This window comes from Eschrichtius robustus, chromosome 5, assembly GCF_028021215.1.
Source record: "Eschrichtius robustus isolate mEscRob2 chromosome 5, mEscRob2.pri, whole genome shotgun sequence".
In the NCBI taxonomy this organism is placed as follows: Eukaryota; Metazoa; Chordata; class Mammalia; order Artiodactyla; family Eschrichtiidae; genus Eschrichtius; species Eschrichtius robustus.
The window spans coordinates 145176168-145194601 of NC_090828.1; the positions used below are offsets into that span (position 1 = coordinate 145176168).

The 18434-nt window shown below is 37.4% G+C and overlaps 1 protein-coding gene across 2 annotated transcripts in view; it reads right to left on the minus strand.

Moving 5' to 3' along the window:
* PTPN4 (protein tyrosine phosphatase non-receptor type 4) overlaps positions 1-18434 on the minus strand; it is a 182224-nt gene that overhangs the window by 128947 nt on the left and 34843 nt on the right. For both annotated transcript variants that reach the window (XM_068545383.1, XM_068545384.1), the window contains exon 2: positions 12086-12240. In XM_068545383.1, coding sequence (XP_068401484.1) covers positions 12086-12240 — 155 coding nt within the window. The remainder of the gene's footprint in view (positions 1-12085; positions 12241-18434) is intronic.

An 18434-nucleotide genomic window follows, 5' to 3' on the forward strand; every position in this document is an offset into this window, starting at 1 on the left:
TGTTTGCTAGTTCTAGCAGGGAAACAGACCTATGTCATGCATCCTTTTCCAAAGAACAGATCACATCTATCTGAGAAGGGCATACTACTCAACTTCAAAAGAGACACACATAGAACAAGAGAGAGAAAGTAGACCCCCAGCTAACCACCTAGTTTCATCAAATTAATCTTGGGAAACAGTGGCCTATACACACAGCCCTTACATGCAGTACAATATAAATACCCTATATGATGGCAAAAACACTTAAATGATTGTCCCCTCAAAGAATATGAAATAAGCCAGAAGGTACTGCATACCAGCCCTGTATTCCATGCACACTGTGAATATGGCAGTTAAGAGATAAACTGTGGGTTAAAATATTTATAAATTGTTTTAAAGATGCTGGATATGTAAACAACAAACAAAAAATTGTTAAATAATTATTAAGAATTGATCAGCCAAAGAAAGTTCCTCTGATAATAGCTGAGCCCAGCTCACCTAGGGTTAAGGTGCATCTCAAATGTGGCAGATGACTCCTGAGTTGAAATCTTCTAAAAGAACAAGACATTGGCCTACCTTGTTAGGGCCTCATTCTTTGGAAAGCAAGTGCCATTTTATCCCCTTCACCAAATCAATAATATCTTAGACTAATCTGATTTTATAAGACACATACATTTACCATTTTTCATTGAGATCTGAGTCCTTCTATTTGGCTTAACTGAACAGTGGATCAAGGAACAGAGCAAGCAATATGTTAAATGTTCTCAAATCAAAATCCACTATTATGTAATGAGATATATATTCCCATTTCAAAACAATCAGAATTCTTGGTCTTGTCATGATGGAGTAGCTAGTGTTAGTATACCCTCCTGCTATAAACATCTACAAAAGCTGGACCAAAGATAAAAAGAGAGAGAGAGAAAATGAACTATTTGCAGACATTAGACAACACCCAACACAGCACTATGATCCTTGAGAGAAGAGAACCAGATTAATCAAATCCCACATTCATGCTGGCTTTCTCCTTAAGGGCATTTTCCAAATCATGATGTAGAGAAATGGAGCCCAAGCAGAGTGGCTATCTTGCTAGGATGAGAAAACTAAAATTATTGTTTGAGGTTGCTAAGGTAAGTTGGGTTGGGGGCGGGGGCAGGTTATTATAGAGGAAAGAGTCAAAGGGAAGAAGCTACAGAAATCTACATAAAACTCCCCGGCTCTCATCTGCCTCCTAGGCTGTGCATGCACAGGGCGAAACTCCTAGAGGCCTAGCAGAGAATGGCTGTTGGGAGGCTGTTAGCTAAACAAAGATTGCAGAGGCTGCAGGGTTCCGAAGAAACGGAGACCGTGATGAATAACCCAAGCATTTAGTTGAGACCCTAGACAACCCATGCCCTAGGAATGAGAACAAAGCTAGAACAGACTTATCTTATTTAACAACAGCTAAAACTAAGTCTCCACAGGATCAAAGTGGTCCATTAGCAATTTAACTGGCTGCCAGAATAAAATTCAATGCTATTTAGAGGAAGATAACGGTCCAGAGCTTCTACACTAGGGGTTGAATAGGGGTCAGGAAACCTTTCCCATAAAGGACCAGCAGGTAAATACGTTTAGGTTTTGAAGGCCATAAACAGTCTCTGTTGCACATTCTCTTAAAAAACAACAACAACAAAACCAAAAACCTGTAAAAATGTAAAATCCATTCTCAGCTTCATGGGACACATAACAATAGCCACCAGGCTGGATTTGGCCCATGGGTCACAGTTTGCTATCCGCTGCTCTACACTACGCTCACAACATCAATCATACGATGCTAAATTAGTAGGTACATGAAGCAGGGAAAGTGATTAATAATCAAGAGACAAAGCAGTCCACAAAAATACACAGACTTATAAGGGATCTACCTATTGGTCTTGGTCTGTGAGGGCTTCAAAATAATTATGATTACATATTAAAGACAATAGAGGGAGAACAGAGAAAATGGATTAAAATATAAAATACTTCAAAACAGAATTATAATCTATAAAAATGATCATACTGACATTCTAGAACTGCAGAATATAATATGTGAAACAGAAGAATTTGTTGGATGGTTTAACAGCAAAAGAAAAGAATTAGCAGACTCAAAAACAAGTTAATAGCTATTCAAAACACAGAGAGAAATTATAAACAACAAAATAGAACATATGTTAGATGTGGGATGTAGTCAAACAGTCTAACAGATGTAATGGAGTCCAGAAGGAGAGAAGAAAAAATGGGCCAGAAGCAATATTTAAATCTGTAAAGGACAAGAAGTTTTCAAATTTTATAAGACATCAACCTACAGATTTAAGAAGCTCAGTGAATACCAAGCAAGATAAACGCACAAACACACACAAACACACAAGCAAGATAAACGCAAAACCATATCTAGGTATATTACAGACAAGACACTAGAATCAAAAATAGAGAAAAAACTCAAAAACAGAGGAAGAAAGGACATATCCCTTGTCCTGCTCAAGAACAATAAGAATGAAAAATGAGTTCTCAAGATGGCTCCTCAAGAGAAAGTCAATGAAACAACATCTTTAAACTACAAAGAAAAAAATCAATGTAGAATTCTATACCCAGGAAAAATATCCTCCAAAATAAGGAGTAAGTAAATACATTTTCAGACAAACAAAAAGTTGAAAGACTGTATTAACAGACTCTATTTCAGAAAATAATAAAAGAGGTTCTTTCGGATGAAGGGAAAAGATTCTAGATGGAAGCATGGATATATAAGAAATGAAGAGCTGCAAAAAGTTTAAATATAAAGGGAAATATAATAGACTGTTAACTATTTAAAGCAATAATAACAATGTCTCGTAGGGTTTATAACATATGAGGAGGATGGCAAAAATACATAAGAACAATAGCAAAAAAGTAGGAGGCAGGTAAATGGATTTAAACTGCTTTAAGGTTTCTGCATTTGGAGGGGAACATGGTAGAAGTACAGCTGACCCTTGAACAACCTGGGGGTTAGGAGTGCTGACCCTCCACGCAGTTGAAAATCTGTGTGTAACTTTGTGGTCAGCCTACATATCCATGGTTCCGCATCTGCAGTTTCAACCAAATGTGGATTGTGTATGTATTCACTGAAAAATATGTATGTATTCACTGAAGTATGTATTCATTGAAAAATACCCACGTATAAGTGGAACCACACATTTCAAATCTGTTATGTTCAACAGTCAACTGTACTAAATAAAGGCAGACTTTTGTAAGTCATGACACATTTTGCAATTTCTAAGGTAATCACTAAAAGTATGACATTAAAAGGTTAATCAAGAAAAGCTAATAAAGGAGATAAAATGGAGTAAGAAATACTTAGAGAGCACAAGAGAATCTTTCTTGGTGAGTGAAGTATTCAATAGCTTAATCTGGATGTATACATAGATAAACATTCATTGAGTTGTAGAGTAAAGATCTGTGCACCACAGTGTATAACATGTATTATACATATTATAATAAATAAACAAAAAAACTATACATAATTTCTAGAGTAGGGGACACTAAGCTACAGAATCTTTCTAAATAGAATCCATCATATTTATCAAAATTTTAATGGCTTACAGCTATTTTCTGAAACTTTTTCCCATAATATGAGGCACTAAATAATTGTTGTCATTAAATAAAGTAAATGAACAATGACAACTTAATTTACTGTACTAGTACCAAGATAAAAAATACCTAATTCTCAAAAATGTAATATATTTTAAAATTTATTTATTTATTTATTTATTTTTGGCTGCGTTGGGTCTTCGTTGCTGCGGGCAGCGGGCTTTCTCTAGTTGCGGCAAGCAGGGGCTACTCTTCGTTGTGGTGCACAGGCTTCTCATTGCAGTGGCTTCTCTTGTTGCAGAGCCTGGGCTCTAGGTGCACGGGCATCAGTAGTTGTGGCACGCGGGCTCTAGAGCGCAGGCTCAGCAGTTGTGGCGCACGGGCTTAGCTGCTCCGCAGCATGTGGGATCTTCCCAGACCAGGGCTCGAACCCATGTCCCCTGCATTGGCAGGCGGATTCTTAACCACTGCACCACCAGCGAAGTCCTCAAAAATGTAATATTTGACAACTGTTTCCTCTTTACTTTTTTTTTTTTTTAAGTTTCTTTTGACATGGACCATTTTTAAAGTCTTTATTGAATTTGTTACAATATTGCTTCTGCTTTATGTTTTGGATTTTTTGGCCACGAGGCATGTGGGATCTTAGTTCCCCAACCAGGGATCGAACCTGCAGCCCCTGCATTAGAAGTCTTAACCACTGGACCGCCAGGGAAGTCCCTCCTCTTTACACTTTAAGAATAAACTTGGATTTTTACAATTTCCATGTACATGTATTTTTATTCTTATTTATTTTTATTTTTTTTGGCCATGCTGTGCAGCTTGCAGGATCCTAATCCCCTGACCAGGGATTGAGCTCGGGCCCTGGGCAGTGATAGCACAGTCCTAACCACTGGACCACCAGGGAATTCCCGTGTACATGTATTTTTAATCAATATGCCAGAAACAAACTGGGTTTTGGAAACTGTACATGTGCAACAGTACACAGGTAAGAATATCACATATTCACATAAAGCAATTAGGAGACCGCTGTTTTGTGAAATTTTAATAATGATATTCTTCCAAGAAAACATTTCTGGAACTAGAGAATAGGTCGACTGGATCACAAGCAATAAAGCAAAGAAGAATCAACCTTTCTAAATGTGTGAGTCAGACACATAAACAACACATCAAAATACTCTCATTTAATTCTAAACATCCTATGCAAGACAGGTGTTCTTTCCTAACAAATGAGTCTTCAATACAGTAAGGTAGAGCAACTTGTGTATAATCACAGGACCAGTAAATCTTCAAAAGAAAAACTTATAAATTCATCATTGGATAACTGCCTAGGAAATCTTTCAATAGAAGTAAATGTCTTTATCAGTAAAGACTTATGCATGACAAATATGATATTAAGACCTAAGAACTAAACATGCCTGATAAAAACAAAAACAATCAAAGAATAAACCAAGAAATATGGTAACTTTGTGCACAATTATAAATCTCATTGATACTTTTCTCATGCTTAACATGATATAGTTTAGGAAAAAAAATTCAAAATAGAGAAAAGATTTAATAATCTATCACATACTACAATCTTGGAATTTTCAAACACTACAACAATTGGCCAATTATCACATCTTTTTGCACTAAATATGCCCACTTCCATTTTAACATCTGATTTTCCTCAATAACACCTTCGTAAACACTAAATTCTCCTTCAGAGTAGATGTTGCAAGTCAATCTGAGAGACTTCAAGGCTAATAAACGAGGCAGACTGGACACAAATGTGTGCTTAAGATCCACGACAATGCTGAGAGGGCAGCACTCAGAGCGAGTCTGAGACTGCTCTTCATGACCAGCTCTCACTCCCCGTCCCTCTGCCAATCATGCAAGAACTACAGAGTCACTCTGAAGAAAATAAGCCAGTGATAATCCGGACTCAGAGACATCAGGGACAGTTGATTAATTTTCACTGAGCTGAAAACAGGGGAAATCCACATGATAAATGGAAGTCTACCAACGGAAGAGCTGAGACCTCCCTAGTCCCCTTCTCTCCCTCAGCTCTAAGAAGTCCCAGTCAGGGCTCCACAAGCTCCAGCCAGATGACTGAAGGATTTCCCTCTAGGGAAAAGACATTCTGAACTAACCAAATATTACTATATAACTACTTTGTTTATTGAAAGGATGACAGAGAGGAAGTATGTGTGTATGGAGGGGAAGGAGAGGTAAAGTCTCATCCTCCAAAGTCAATACGTAATACAAACAACAAAAAACAAACCAGACAAAACCAGACATAGTGTAAGCATATTTTTTAGAACCATGGTAATAAATATGAGAGAAAAACTAAATGTGTCAAATGCAGTTACTTCTAAGGGGCAACAGGGTAGGTTTAGGGTTCTGTTAGTTTTTGTTGTGACACTTTATAGAACAATTATTTTAAATTGTGTACATGAATAAACCAATAAATGTAAAAACAAAAAACTTCTTAGGGAATCTGGATGATGTGTAAATGATAGCATTTTTAAAGGAATTAAGAAATCAAATTTAGGGACTTCCCTGGCGGTCCAGTGGTTAAGACCCCGCACTTCCACTGCAGGGGGCACAGGTTTCATCCCCCGTCAGGGAACTAAGATCCCACGTGCCGCGCAGTGTGGCCAAAAAATAAAGCAATCAAATGTAAGTAGGGCTAGAAATAATACTTAATAAAATGGTAAGAGTTGAAAATAAGATGTCCAAACAGACCTTCTCACATACACACACACGTTACTGGCTCTGCTACCAACTTGGCAAGTAACCTAATGACTCTAAACTTATCTTCTCATGTGAAAAATAAAGACAGTGGAACAATAACCAGGAAAAAATTCCCCAAACCCTATCCTCCTTTACAAATATGACTGTCAAATGATTCCAAGTAAGTTCCGTTTAGGTAAATCCATCATCCTTATACTCCTTTTGCTTCCCATTTCAATCAGCATCCACCTGCTAACCCCAACTCTATAATCCAGTTTGTACTACAGATTTGGTTAACAAATACTTTACCAGATGAAAACAAGGTGAGGTTCAGCCAACTAAATATTCATCAACCCAAGCTATAACATAACTAGAATATTATTAATTGAATTTCATTTTATTTCAAGGGGAAAAAAACCTATGATTTATTGCATCTTTCACTAACAACTGAAGTACTGGTATCATTTTAAAAAATTATCCATTAGAGAGCCCAGAAACAAGCCCATGTACCTAGGGTCAATTAATCTACAGCAAAGGAGGAAAGAACATAATACAATGGAGAAAGGTAGTCTCTTCAACTGTCTGGTGCTGCCCCAGTGAGTGGTGCTGGGAGCTCGACAGCTACACATAAAACAATAAATTTAGAACATTTCCTCACACCACACACAAAAATAAACTCAAAACACTTTAAAGACCTAAATGCCAGACACAACACCATAAAATTTCCAGAAGAGGACACAGGCGAAACACTCGTTGATGTAAATTGTAGCAATATTTTCTTAGCTCAGTCTCCCATGGCAAAAGAAATAAAAGCAAAAATAAACAGATGGGATCTAATTAAACTTAAAAGCTTTTGCACAGCAAAGGAAACTATCAACAAAACAAAAAGACAACTTATGGAATGGGAAAAAATATTTGCAAATGATACGACTGAAAAGGGGTTAATATCCAAAATATACAAACAGCTCTTATAACTCAATACCACAAAACAATCCAATCAAGAAATGGGCAGAAGACATGAATAGACATTTTTCCAAAGAAGACACACACATGAGTAATTGGCACATGAAAAGATGCTCAATATCGCTATTTATTAGAGAAATGCAAATCAAAACCACAATGAGGTATCACCTCACAACTGTCAGAATGGCCATCATCAAAAAGCCTACAAATAACAAATGCTGTAGAGGGTGTGAGAAAAAGGAACCCTCATATACTGTTGGTGGGAATGTAAATTGGTGAGATCCCTTAAAAACTAAAAACAGAATTGCCATATGATCCAACAATTCCACTCCTCGGTATATATCTGGAAAAAACAAAAACACTAATTCGAAAAGATACATGCACCCCAATGTTCATAGCAGCACTATTTACAACAGCCAAGACAAAGAAGCCACCCAAGTGCCCACCAACAGATAAATGGATAAAGAGGATGTGGTACATATATACAATGGAATACTACTCAGCCATAAAAAAGAATGAAATAATGCCATTTGCAGCAACGTGGATGGACCTAGGGATTATCATACCAAGTGAAGTAAGTCAGAGAAAGACAAATGCTATATGGTATCACTCATCTGTGCAATCTAAAAAATAATACAAATGAATGTATATGCAAAACAGAAACAGACTCACAGACATAGAAAACAAACATATGATTACCAAAGGGGAGGAACAAATTAGGGGTATGGGATTAACAGATACAAACTACTATACACAGAACAGATAAGCAACAAGGATTTACTGTATAGCATAGGGAATTATACCCAATATCTTGTAACGACCTACAATGGAATATAATCTACCAAAAAAAAAAAGAATCACTATGCTGTACACCAGAAACAACACAATATTATAAATCAATTGTACTTCAATAAGAAAAGTTATCAGTTATTCTTTATTGAGTACATAAGAGATACATTACAAAGAGAACAAAAAGAAAACTGAGGGAAAATGCAATGTGGACAAAAATGAAAGTAAACAAACAAAAATCCTCACTGCATAAGTTTCGTTTTGTCTTTAAATACTGCTACCTATGAAGTGCCTCAGAATTGTGCACTGAATCACATGTGCTGAATAAATGATCATACATTTTGAATATTATTTCAGTTTTTCCAAATATAACTCTATGTATGTCAATTTTATACATATACATTCACATATAAAATAAATATATAAAGCCCAGAAGCATAGAGCAATTTAAATGACACAAAAGGCAGAGAGTAAACATTCAACTCCCTCTCATCTCCGCCCTCTAGTAAGTCAGCCATCCTTCAAGTAGCAAGGGAGAGTCCTGGGAGCACATTCCTAAGTCTATACAAAAGCAGAACACAGGTACAGCTAAGTGGAGAGGCTGTGGTAACATGGAAGCCTCCACCAGGGGGACACGTTGGCAGACTATACTTTCCCAAAAGAGTCTACAGCAATATTTCCCATCCCACGTGATCTTTTAGAACCTTGCCACTTTCCATCAAGAGACAGTCTATTTCCCTTTCCTTGATCCCAAGTGTGGCTCTGTGACAGCCTTGACAAACAGAATATGGTGGAGGTGACATTATGTGACTTTCAAGGCCAGATGAGAAACGGTAATATGACTAGAGCCTGGTGCTCTCTCTGAGATGCTCACTTTTAGAAGGCAGCCACTGTGCTATGAAGAAGCTCAGGGCACACAGAGAGGTCACACACAGGTGTTCAAGCCCCAGCGAAGGTCTCAGGTATCAGTCATACAAGCTGAGTAAGCCTTCAAATGATTTTAGCCTCCAGCTTTGAGTCTTCCAGCTGAGGCCCAACAAATGCAGCAGGTATAAATCATCCCTGTTGGATCTGTGACTCACAGAATCCCTGAGGATAATAAATATGCCACTAAGTTTGGGGGTAATTTCTTATGCAGTCCTAATAACTGGAACAGGTTGGTTTTACAGAACTCTTCCTTATCACACAGCCTACTGCTATACAGGTGTACCAAAGTAAAAATAAAAACAAAATTTAGGCAAAAAATCCTCATAGGTTGGTGAAATCAATCCATGTAGTACAGATACTATACATTTTAAAGTATTAATGGAAACAAGTTTTTGGTGAATTGATGATGAATTTAGGGCATGAGGGAGACAATTCCATAGGCTGGCTACAGTAAAAAGAATGACTATGTAAACAGAACTTGAAGCTGAAGCAACACTTATGGGCTTACCTCACTCCTATGTCCACAACAGAGAAAGAGAAAGAGAAAAAACTCATGAAGTTGTATCAACTCCTTTAGTACCACATTTTCTCTCAGGAAAATATAAAGGAAAAACTTTGATGAGATAAACACCAGATGGAAAAAAAGCAGGCTTTGGCAACAATGAATATTTGATCTGTGGTACAGAAATCTTTTAGGGAAAGCAATGCCTGCAACAGCTAAGACGTTACAAATCAGTCGTCGGTAGTCTCCAAAGGAAACTAAGTGGTTCTCCTTCCTGGTGAACAGAGATGCTGGTGAGCCTAGCAGCTGCCAACAATGGGGATTTCTGAGACTTAAAGGTACTTAATGGACATGAGAGAATAACTAGCAGAGGTTCAAGCTCCCCTACTAGTTTGCAGGCTATCATGAACCACTGCACAGGCTGTAAGCTACATAACTAGAGAACCATTCATGTAGATTAAAATAATCAGCATCTGTAACAAAAGTGCAAACCAACTCAGACACTCTGAATGATTCCAGCCCTGACACTCAGAGGAATAAACATACTACATATCCAACAGTCAATATCTCATATTGTTCCTCTTAAGTTTTCTGATATCCTAAAATAATGGTAGAGAAAGTTTCTAGTAATAAACTCAACTCAATTAGAACTGATATTTAAATATATTGGGACTTCCCTGGTGGTCCAGTGGTAAAGAATCCTCCTTACAATGCAGGGGACACAGGTTCGATCCCTGGTCGGGGAACTAAGATCCCACATGCCACAGGGCAACTAAGCCTGCGCACCTCAACTACTGAGCTCTCGCACCTCAACTAGAGAGCCCGCATGCCACAAACTACAGAGCCCAGGCACTCTGGAACCTGCGCACCATAACTACAGAGGCGCATGGGCCACAACTAGAGAAGAGAAAACCCTCATGCCACAACTAGAGAGAAGCCCGTGCACCGCAATAAAAGATCCCACATGCCTCAACAAAGATCCCGTGTGCCAGCAACTAAGACCCGACACAGCCAAAAATAAATTAAATAAATAATAAATCATTTTTAAAAATCAATAAATATATCAATATAATATATATTAAAAGGTCTAAATATAAACAAAAATAAAATAAATGCGCTAAATATATGTCTTCCTATAAGACTAATTAAATAGCACGTTGATTTCCACATTGAAAAATACAATAATACTATTATCAACTAAAGTGCCCAACAGGAAAATTATGCTAGATGGGAAATACAGCATAAACATAATGTGTTGTGAGAACATTTAAGATTTTATTCTCTTAGCAACTTTCAAGTATAGAACACAGTACTGTTGCCATTAGTCACCATGCTGTACATTAGCTCCCAGAACTTATTCATCTTGTAACTGGAAGTTTGTCCCCTTAGACCAACATCTCCCCATTTTCCCCATCCCTTGGCCCCTGCCAACCACCATTCTGAGTTCAGCTTTTCTAGATTCCACATATGAGTGAAATCATACTGTATTTGTCTTTCTCTGTCTGACTTATTTCACTTAGCATGATGCCAAGGTCCATCCATGTTGTCACAAAAGGCAGGATTTCAGAAGATCAATATTTTATACTACTTAAAGATTTCAAAGTCTAGAAATACCTGCGTAACACAGCAGGAAACAGATGAAGGTGTTATCCTGGAGATGTGGAAATGAGGAATGAGGAATTCCAGTTTCAGTATGGACTATACATTAGATACTATTATTTTCATAATATTAAATTTTGGGGTGTGATAATGATATAGCTGTAATTTATGAGATCCTGAGGCTGCTGAAACACAGGTGAAGTGTACCACCTACTTTCAGAAGGGTCAGAAAACACACACAGAGAAAAAGAAAGATAAAGGAAATGAGCAAAATGTTAACAACAGGTCAATCTACGAAAAGGGTAGGTGGGTATTCACGACACTAGTCTCTCCCCTTTCTGTAGGTGTGGATCATTTAAATAAAAAAGAGGAATGCCTTTGCATATATCAAGACATGTCCACAGCAACATTACTGATAAGAGCCCAGGGTGGAAACAATCCAAATATATACAAACGATAAACTGGACAAATAAATGGAGATAAATAAATGGATAAGTAAATTGTGGTGTACTCATACAAGAGAGTACTACACAGCAATGAAAATGAACCAACTACTGCTAACACACCACACAGGTGAAACCCACAATGTTGAGCAAATAAAGCTGGACACAGGTAGGATGAACAACCATTTGTTGAATAAAGGTTTCAGATAAGGCTCAGATAAGATCAGGGCTGCTATTTATCTTTGTTTAGCAGAAATTTTCTTCACAGACAGTAGAATAAGATCACGATGGGAATGTATAAATTATTTATGAGAACAAAGTTCCTTTCCCGCACCCTCAAGCACATTTATAAAAACCACCTACATACTATTGACCTGCTCCACTAATAATGCGCTGCTGGTCTGTCAACCCCTTAAAAGACCTTGAACTAGAAGGTGTATTTGATAGTTACAAAACCAAACTAACAAGACTTTCCTCTTTGAAGAAGGCTTTTCAAACTGCATTACGATTAAACAATTTTAGTTTTAAAATTTAATCTAAATTCAGATTTATAACCAGATTATTAAAATTAAAAAAGACGTAAAATACTTACATTAACTTTGAAAGCCTGTACAGTGTTATCCAGAAGAAGGATGTTGCAAACCACCTCTGTATGCAGTCTATCTCGGGCCAACTCTGATGCTCGTACATTGTAGGTTCTGCCAGCAGGCAATCGGAAACGTGAGGTCATTACTGTCCACACAAGGTCTAAGTTGAAAAAAAAAAAAATTAACTAAATAAAGGGACAGCTGAAGATACAAATTATTTATATAAAAAGGTACAAAGTTATTACATATTTTTCAATTAACCTTAGGTAAAAAGCAGTTACAAATTTTGAAACACCTGGATAGGAATTGTAGGCATAAAAGAAAATATCATATATAGTTCATCATGTAAACTAAAATTACAATTGCCTGGAAGAGGAGCTTTGTTTTGAACTGTCCATTAAGAAGACAATACACAAATTGCTGAGGTAGCCATATTCCAATTCAAAATATATAAATTTAGGAGCAGCCAAAAAGGAGGAAGGAAAATATGCTACCTCAGGAAGCCAGGCATTACTCATTGATGCAAGCATTAAAAAGACACTGGAGAATGGCAACAGGAGGGAAGGTTATTCACCTCTCAAGGGCCTTTCCTTTTATTCAAGCTTAAGATTTGAGGGAAACATGGGAGTTTATTAGTTGGGATTTTTTTTTTTTAATATAACAATACCCTTTCATTTTAACTAACCTCAAATGAAAACTAATTCTAATAGAACTGTTCTTAGGAAAACAAAAACAAAATAGAAAACTTAAGACTACAGATCTTTGTTTCTCAATTTTTTAACCTAAGAGGGAACAAAGACTGCCTATAAAAAAAAAAAAAACGGGTATCACATCATTTTCAGCAACAATTGACGTTAGAAGACAATGAAGATGTAGCTTTGAAGTTCTGAAAGAAAATTATTTGAAACAGAATTATGTTCCCCCCAAATTAGCATTCATGTGAAAGAATAAAGTTACAGACATTTTCAGACATTAAAAAATTCAAAGTTTAAAATCCATAAAACTTCCCTCTAAAAGACAACTGGGGGACTCTCCTGGTGGCACAGTGGTTAAGACTCCGCGCTCTCAATGCAGGTGGCCTTGGTTCGATCCCTGGTCCAGGAACTAGATCCCACATGCATGCCACAACTAAGAGTTCGCATGCCACAACCAAGGAGCCCGCCTGCCGCAACTAAGGAGCCCGCCCGCCGCAACTAAGACCCGAGGCAAACAAATAAATAAATATTTTTTTAAAAATAAAAATAATAAAAGACAACTGGATAAAGGAAACAAACTACACTACAAACACAACTGTATAGAATTTTAAAATATAAGTAAGCAATAAGTACTAAGAAATTTAATAAGTAAAAATTAATAATAAAAAAAAACAGCAATTCAGCAGTACTGAATACATGGTATTCAGTAACTGCAGTTGACATCATACTGTTCACGTCAAAAGGATTCAAGCTAAAAGTAAACGTCAATGTTACATACGTATAAAAATTGTATAGAGGAAAATAGCTTTGGCATGCTGACAGAGAGGGGCTAGCCAAGTAAAATTCACCAATTAAAAGACAGTGATTGGCAGTTTCCAGTTCCACATGTAAAGAGCTCAGGAAGTCCCCACTCCATCCTAACAAGTAAAAAAAGCAGAACAGACTGGAAAATCAGCAACCCTTCTTGGATCCATAAGAGAGGACACAGGGAAAACTTCTGTCCCAAAGATTGGAGAGACAGGTGAAGAGAAAGAGTCACAGCTTATGGGAGTAGAGACTTCAAGTCTCTACTTGAAACTGCCACGGAAACCAGTACATGAGTAGGAAAGTCTGAATCCAACTAATGACTTGCTGGAAGCTCAATGTGGACAATTCCAAGAGTTTTTGAAAAACTCCAGGGGGCCAGCCATAGCAGGACTCACACAATATTGTGAGATTGACCTCCAGGAGCTCCGTCAGATTGCCACAGTAAATATCAGAGAAAAATACCCGAACTTCCCACAAGGGGCGGGATGGTGGAGGGGGTGGACACAAGACCATTATGAAATACAGCTGACCCTTGAACAACACAGGTTTGAACTGCACGGGTCCACTTATACGTGGATTCTTTTCAATAGATACAGCACTGCATGATTCACAGTTGGTTGAATCCATGGATAAAGAGGACTGATTATGAGACTGAGCATTGGTGGATTTTGCCATCTGCAGTACGTCTTGAAACCAATCCCCCATGGATCCCATGGGACGACTCTACATGATTTTTCAACTCTGTGTGGGGTCAGCACCCTGAACCCCCAGGTTGTCCAAGGGTCAACTGTACACCAGAGCACTCTGTTCTTCTTAACAAGGGCTGTTCTCAAGAGAAACGAGTTAACCAAAACCTAACTGACCTGGGGCAAGGACAGTACTCAATTCCAGCTGACCCCAGCCTTCTAGAGGGAGAAGGGAAATACCCAAGTCCAGCCCACACTAGCCATCCTGCCCCCCACAAGGGGAGAGAAAAAAACCGAGAAATCCTTGTGTAGTTCATAGTCCAGAGGCCTACGCTCACTAAAATACTGAAACCTAACCACAAGACTACAGAATGCTTCCTTTCCCCCCCAATACTAAAGGCCTATTTACTGAAGTTCCTCTTACCAATATATATAATGTCTGCCTATCGAGAAAATTTTATAAGGTATACCAAAAGGGGAAAAAAAACACAATGTGAAGAAACAGGGCAAGCATCGGAACCAGACAGGAAGGTGTGTTGGAATGACCACACAGGGAATTTAAAACAACTATGATTAATAATATGCTAAAGGCTATAATAGGCAGAATGCAAGAATAGATGGGCAATGCAAGCAAAGAGAAGAAAATCCTAAGAAAGAACTAAAAAGGAACACTACAGGTAAAAAACACTGCAACACATATGAAAAATGCCTTTCATGGGCTTATTAGTAGACAGACTCTATGAGCTAGAGGATGTATCAATAAAATCCCCAAAAACCAAAAGCAAAAAGAACAAAGACTGAAAAAAACAAAACAGAATACCCAAGGACTGTGGGACAAATACAAATGATGTAACATACGTGTAAGAAGAATGTAAATTGGTGCAGCCACCAACAGATATATTGGGCATAGATATACGCCCAGGAGTGGGACTGCTGGATCATATGGTAGTTCTATTTTTAGTTCTTTAAGGGACCTCCACACTGTTCTCCATAGTGGCTGCACCAATTTACATTCCCACCAACAGCAAGAAGAGAGAAAAAAACACAAACAAAACCCCCACAAGAACCAAACCCAAGACCAAAAACCCTATACTTAGCCATATCCTTTAAAACTACAGAAAATCAAAGATAAACAAGACAGAGGAAAAAACACCTTAGCTATAGAGGAGCAAATATAAGAATTACACCTGACTTCTTAACTAAGCAAGAAAGAAGAGAGTGGGGTGAGATACTTAAAATGCTGAGGAAAAAACCCCTCAACTTACAATTCTGCAACCTGCAACATTATCTTTCAAAAGAGAAAGACGAATACTTTCTCAAACAAAAGTTTAAAAATAGAGGGAATCTGTTGCCAGTGGACCTTTGCAAGATATGTTAAAAGAAGTTCTTTAGAGATAAAAAGAAAATAATATAGATCAGAACTCAGACTTAACCAAGTGAAAGCCCTTAAAACGAAGACTAGGCCCTTCCTGAAGTGAAAGGAATTCTGCTGCAGGCTTTAAAGACATTATCTGTCATGCAGCAAGAGGGCCCGTGACAGGGCCATGTGGCAAGGAAGCACAGGGCCTCTGTGGGCTGACAGTCAACAAGGGACTGAAGACCTCAACTTCCCAAGCTGCCGCAGTCCAGTCAACACCTAGCTTGCAACTTTGTCAGCTCCAGCCAAGCTGTGCTCATACACCTAACCCACAAAAACCGAGAGAAAATAAATGTGTGTTGTCTTCAGCTGTAAATGAACTTTAAAAGAATGGAGAAATCTGCATTGCTCAGCCCTATTACAGAAATGCACTATCTGTTCTAAATATTTAATACTCTCAAATATGGATTGTCACAAGATGTTGGTATCCTATTATTTACAATAAAACCTTTTTAATTTAGACCCTGCCAACTGAGAGCTTTAAATAATTTTATTTGATTATTTGGTTTGATGTTAACCTCTAACCACTGAGGAAAAACTAAATTCATCAAATAGTAATCTTTAAATTTTTAAAAATTTTATTTATCTACAGTTGATTTATAGTAATGTATTAGTTTCAAGTGTACAGCTTCAGATTCTTTTCCACTATAGGTTATTTCAAGATACTAAATATAGTTCCCTGTGCTATACAGTAAATCCTTGTTGTTTATCTATCCTATATATATTAGTTTGTATCTGCTGATCTCAAACTCCTAATCTATTCCTCCCCCACCTTCCCCTTTGGTAACCATAAGTTAGTTTTCTATGTCTGTGAGGCTGTTTCTATTTTGTAAATAAGTTGATTTGTATTATTTTTTTAGACTCCAAATATGAGTGATATATTATTTGTGTTTCTCTGACTTACTTCACTTTGTATGATAATCTCTAGGTCCATCCATGTTGCTACAAATGGCAATATTTCATTCTTTTTTATGGCTGAGTAATATTCCATTGTGTATATATATACCACTTCTTTATCCATTCATCTGTCGATGGACACTTCGGTTGCTTCCATGTCTTGGCTATTGTAAATAGTGCTGCTATGAACACTAGGGTGCATATATCTTTTCAAATTACAGTTTTCTCCAGATATATGCCCAGGAGTGCAACTGCTGGATCATATGGTAATTCTATTTTTAGTTTTTTAAGGAACCTCCATACTGTTCTCCATAGTGGCTGCACCAATTTACATTCCCACCAACAGTGTAAGAGGGTTCCCTTTTCTCCACACCCTCTCCAGCATTTAAGTAATCTCTAAATTTTAAAAAAATTTCTTGAAAAAAGAAAAAAACTTAGAAGAATAAACTGAGTTTTACACTCATGTATGTGAAAAATATCTTTTCCATTAAAAAACACCAGGAATAATTTCTAAGTAGATTACCAGTATATTCATTCATATATTCATCCAGTCATTCAACAAAAATTTGTTGTCTGTGCCAGGCACTGATCTAAGTACAGCTGGGATGAAAAAGAGGATGACCAAAAACAAACCCCCAAAACTGGGGGAGTGGGATGTTCACAAAGGGTTTTGGGAAGCTCCAACAGATGCCTGGGAATCCAGAAGGCCATCAGCCTGTGAGAACTATGCACATGCCCAGGAAAGAGCTGAAAAAGCCCTAATCTCTCACTTTTTGATAACCTTGAAGCTCTGCAAAAACAAGATGTGAAAGCTAAAGCAGGGCTGTAAAGCCTTGAAAACCACGTCAGCAAAGGTTGGAAAACTTAGTGGTTCACGGTATGTAAGAAAATCTGTCCATTCATTAGCTGACTACTAAGTTAACTGAGGAAAAACAGTGCAGCAACACAATGACATACAGATCTTATAAAATTAGTTCAGGAAGACCACTAAACAAACTAAATAATCAAAGCAACACTAAATAAACAAACAGTAACAAAAACAAAAAGAGCAACAATAAAAGACCAGGGAGGAAGGAATGCGATTTCTAGAGTTGATAAAACATTATTTTAAAAGTACAGAATTCAACATGCAAAATTCCAAAAATGTAAATACAAAACAAAGAAAAAAGCACGATAGAATGACCCACATACAGGAGAGAAAGAGAAAAAAAAAAAGGGAGTTCAATAGAAACTGTCCCTGAGGAAGCTCACACAATGAACTTACTCAACAAAAATCAAGGGTTATAAATATGTTAAATAAAATAAACCACAACTACAGAACCAAAGGAAAGCTGAGAACAATATCACACCAAATGGAGAATATAAATAAAAACACAGAAATTACTTTTTAAACAAGCAATTCAGAATTCTGTAATTAAAAAGTATAATAACTGAAATTTAAAATAGAAGGGCTTAACAGATTTGAGCTAATATAATAAAGAGTTAGCAAACTTGAAGATAAGTCAATTGAAGGACTTCCCTACTGGTCTAGTGGCTAAGGCTCTGCGCTCCCAAGGCAGGGGGCCCTGGTCAGGGAACTAGATCCCAAATGCCACAACTAAGAGTTTGCATGCCACAACTAAAAGAGCCTGCATGCCACAACTAAAATATCCCGCACGCCGCAATGAAGATCCCGCATGCGACAACGAAGATCCTGAGTGCCGCAACTAAGACCTGGTGCAGCCAAATAAACAAACAAATAAATAAATAAATATTTTTAAAAAAATTTTTTAAAAAGATAAGTCAATTGAGAATATACAGTTTGAGGAACAGAAAGAACAAAGAATGAGGAAAAATGAGAACAGCCTGAGAC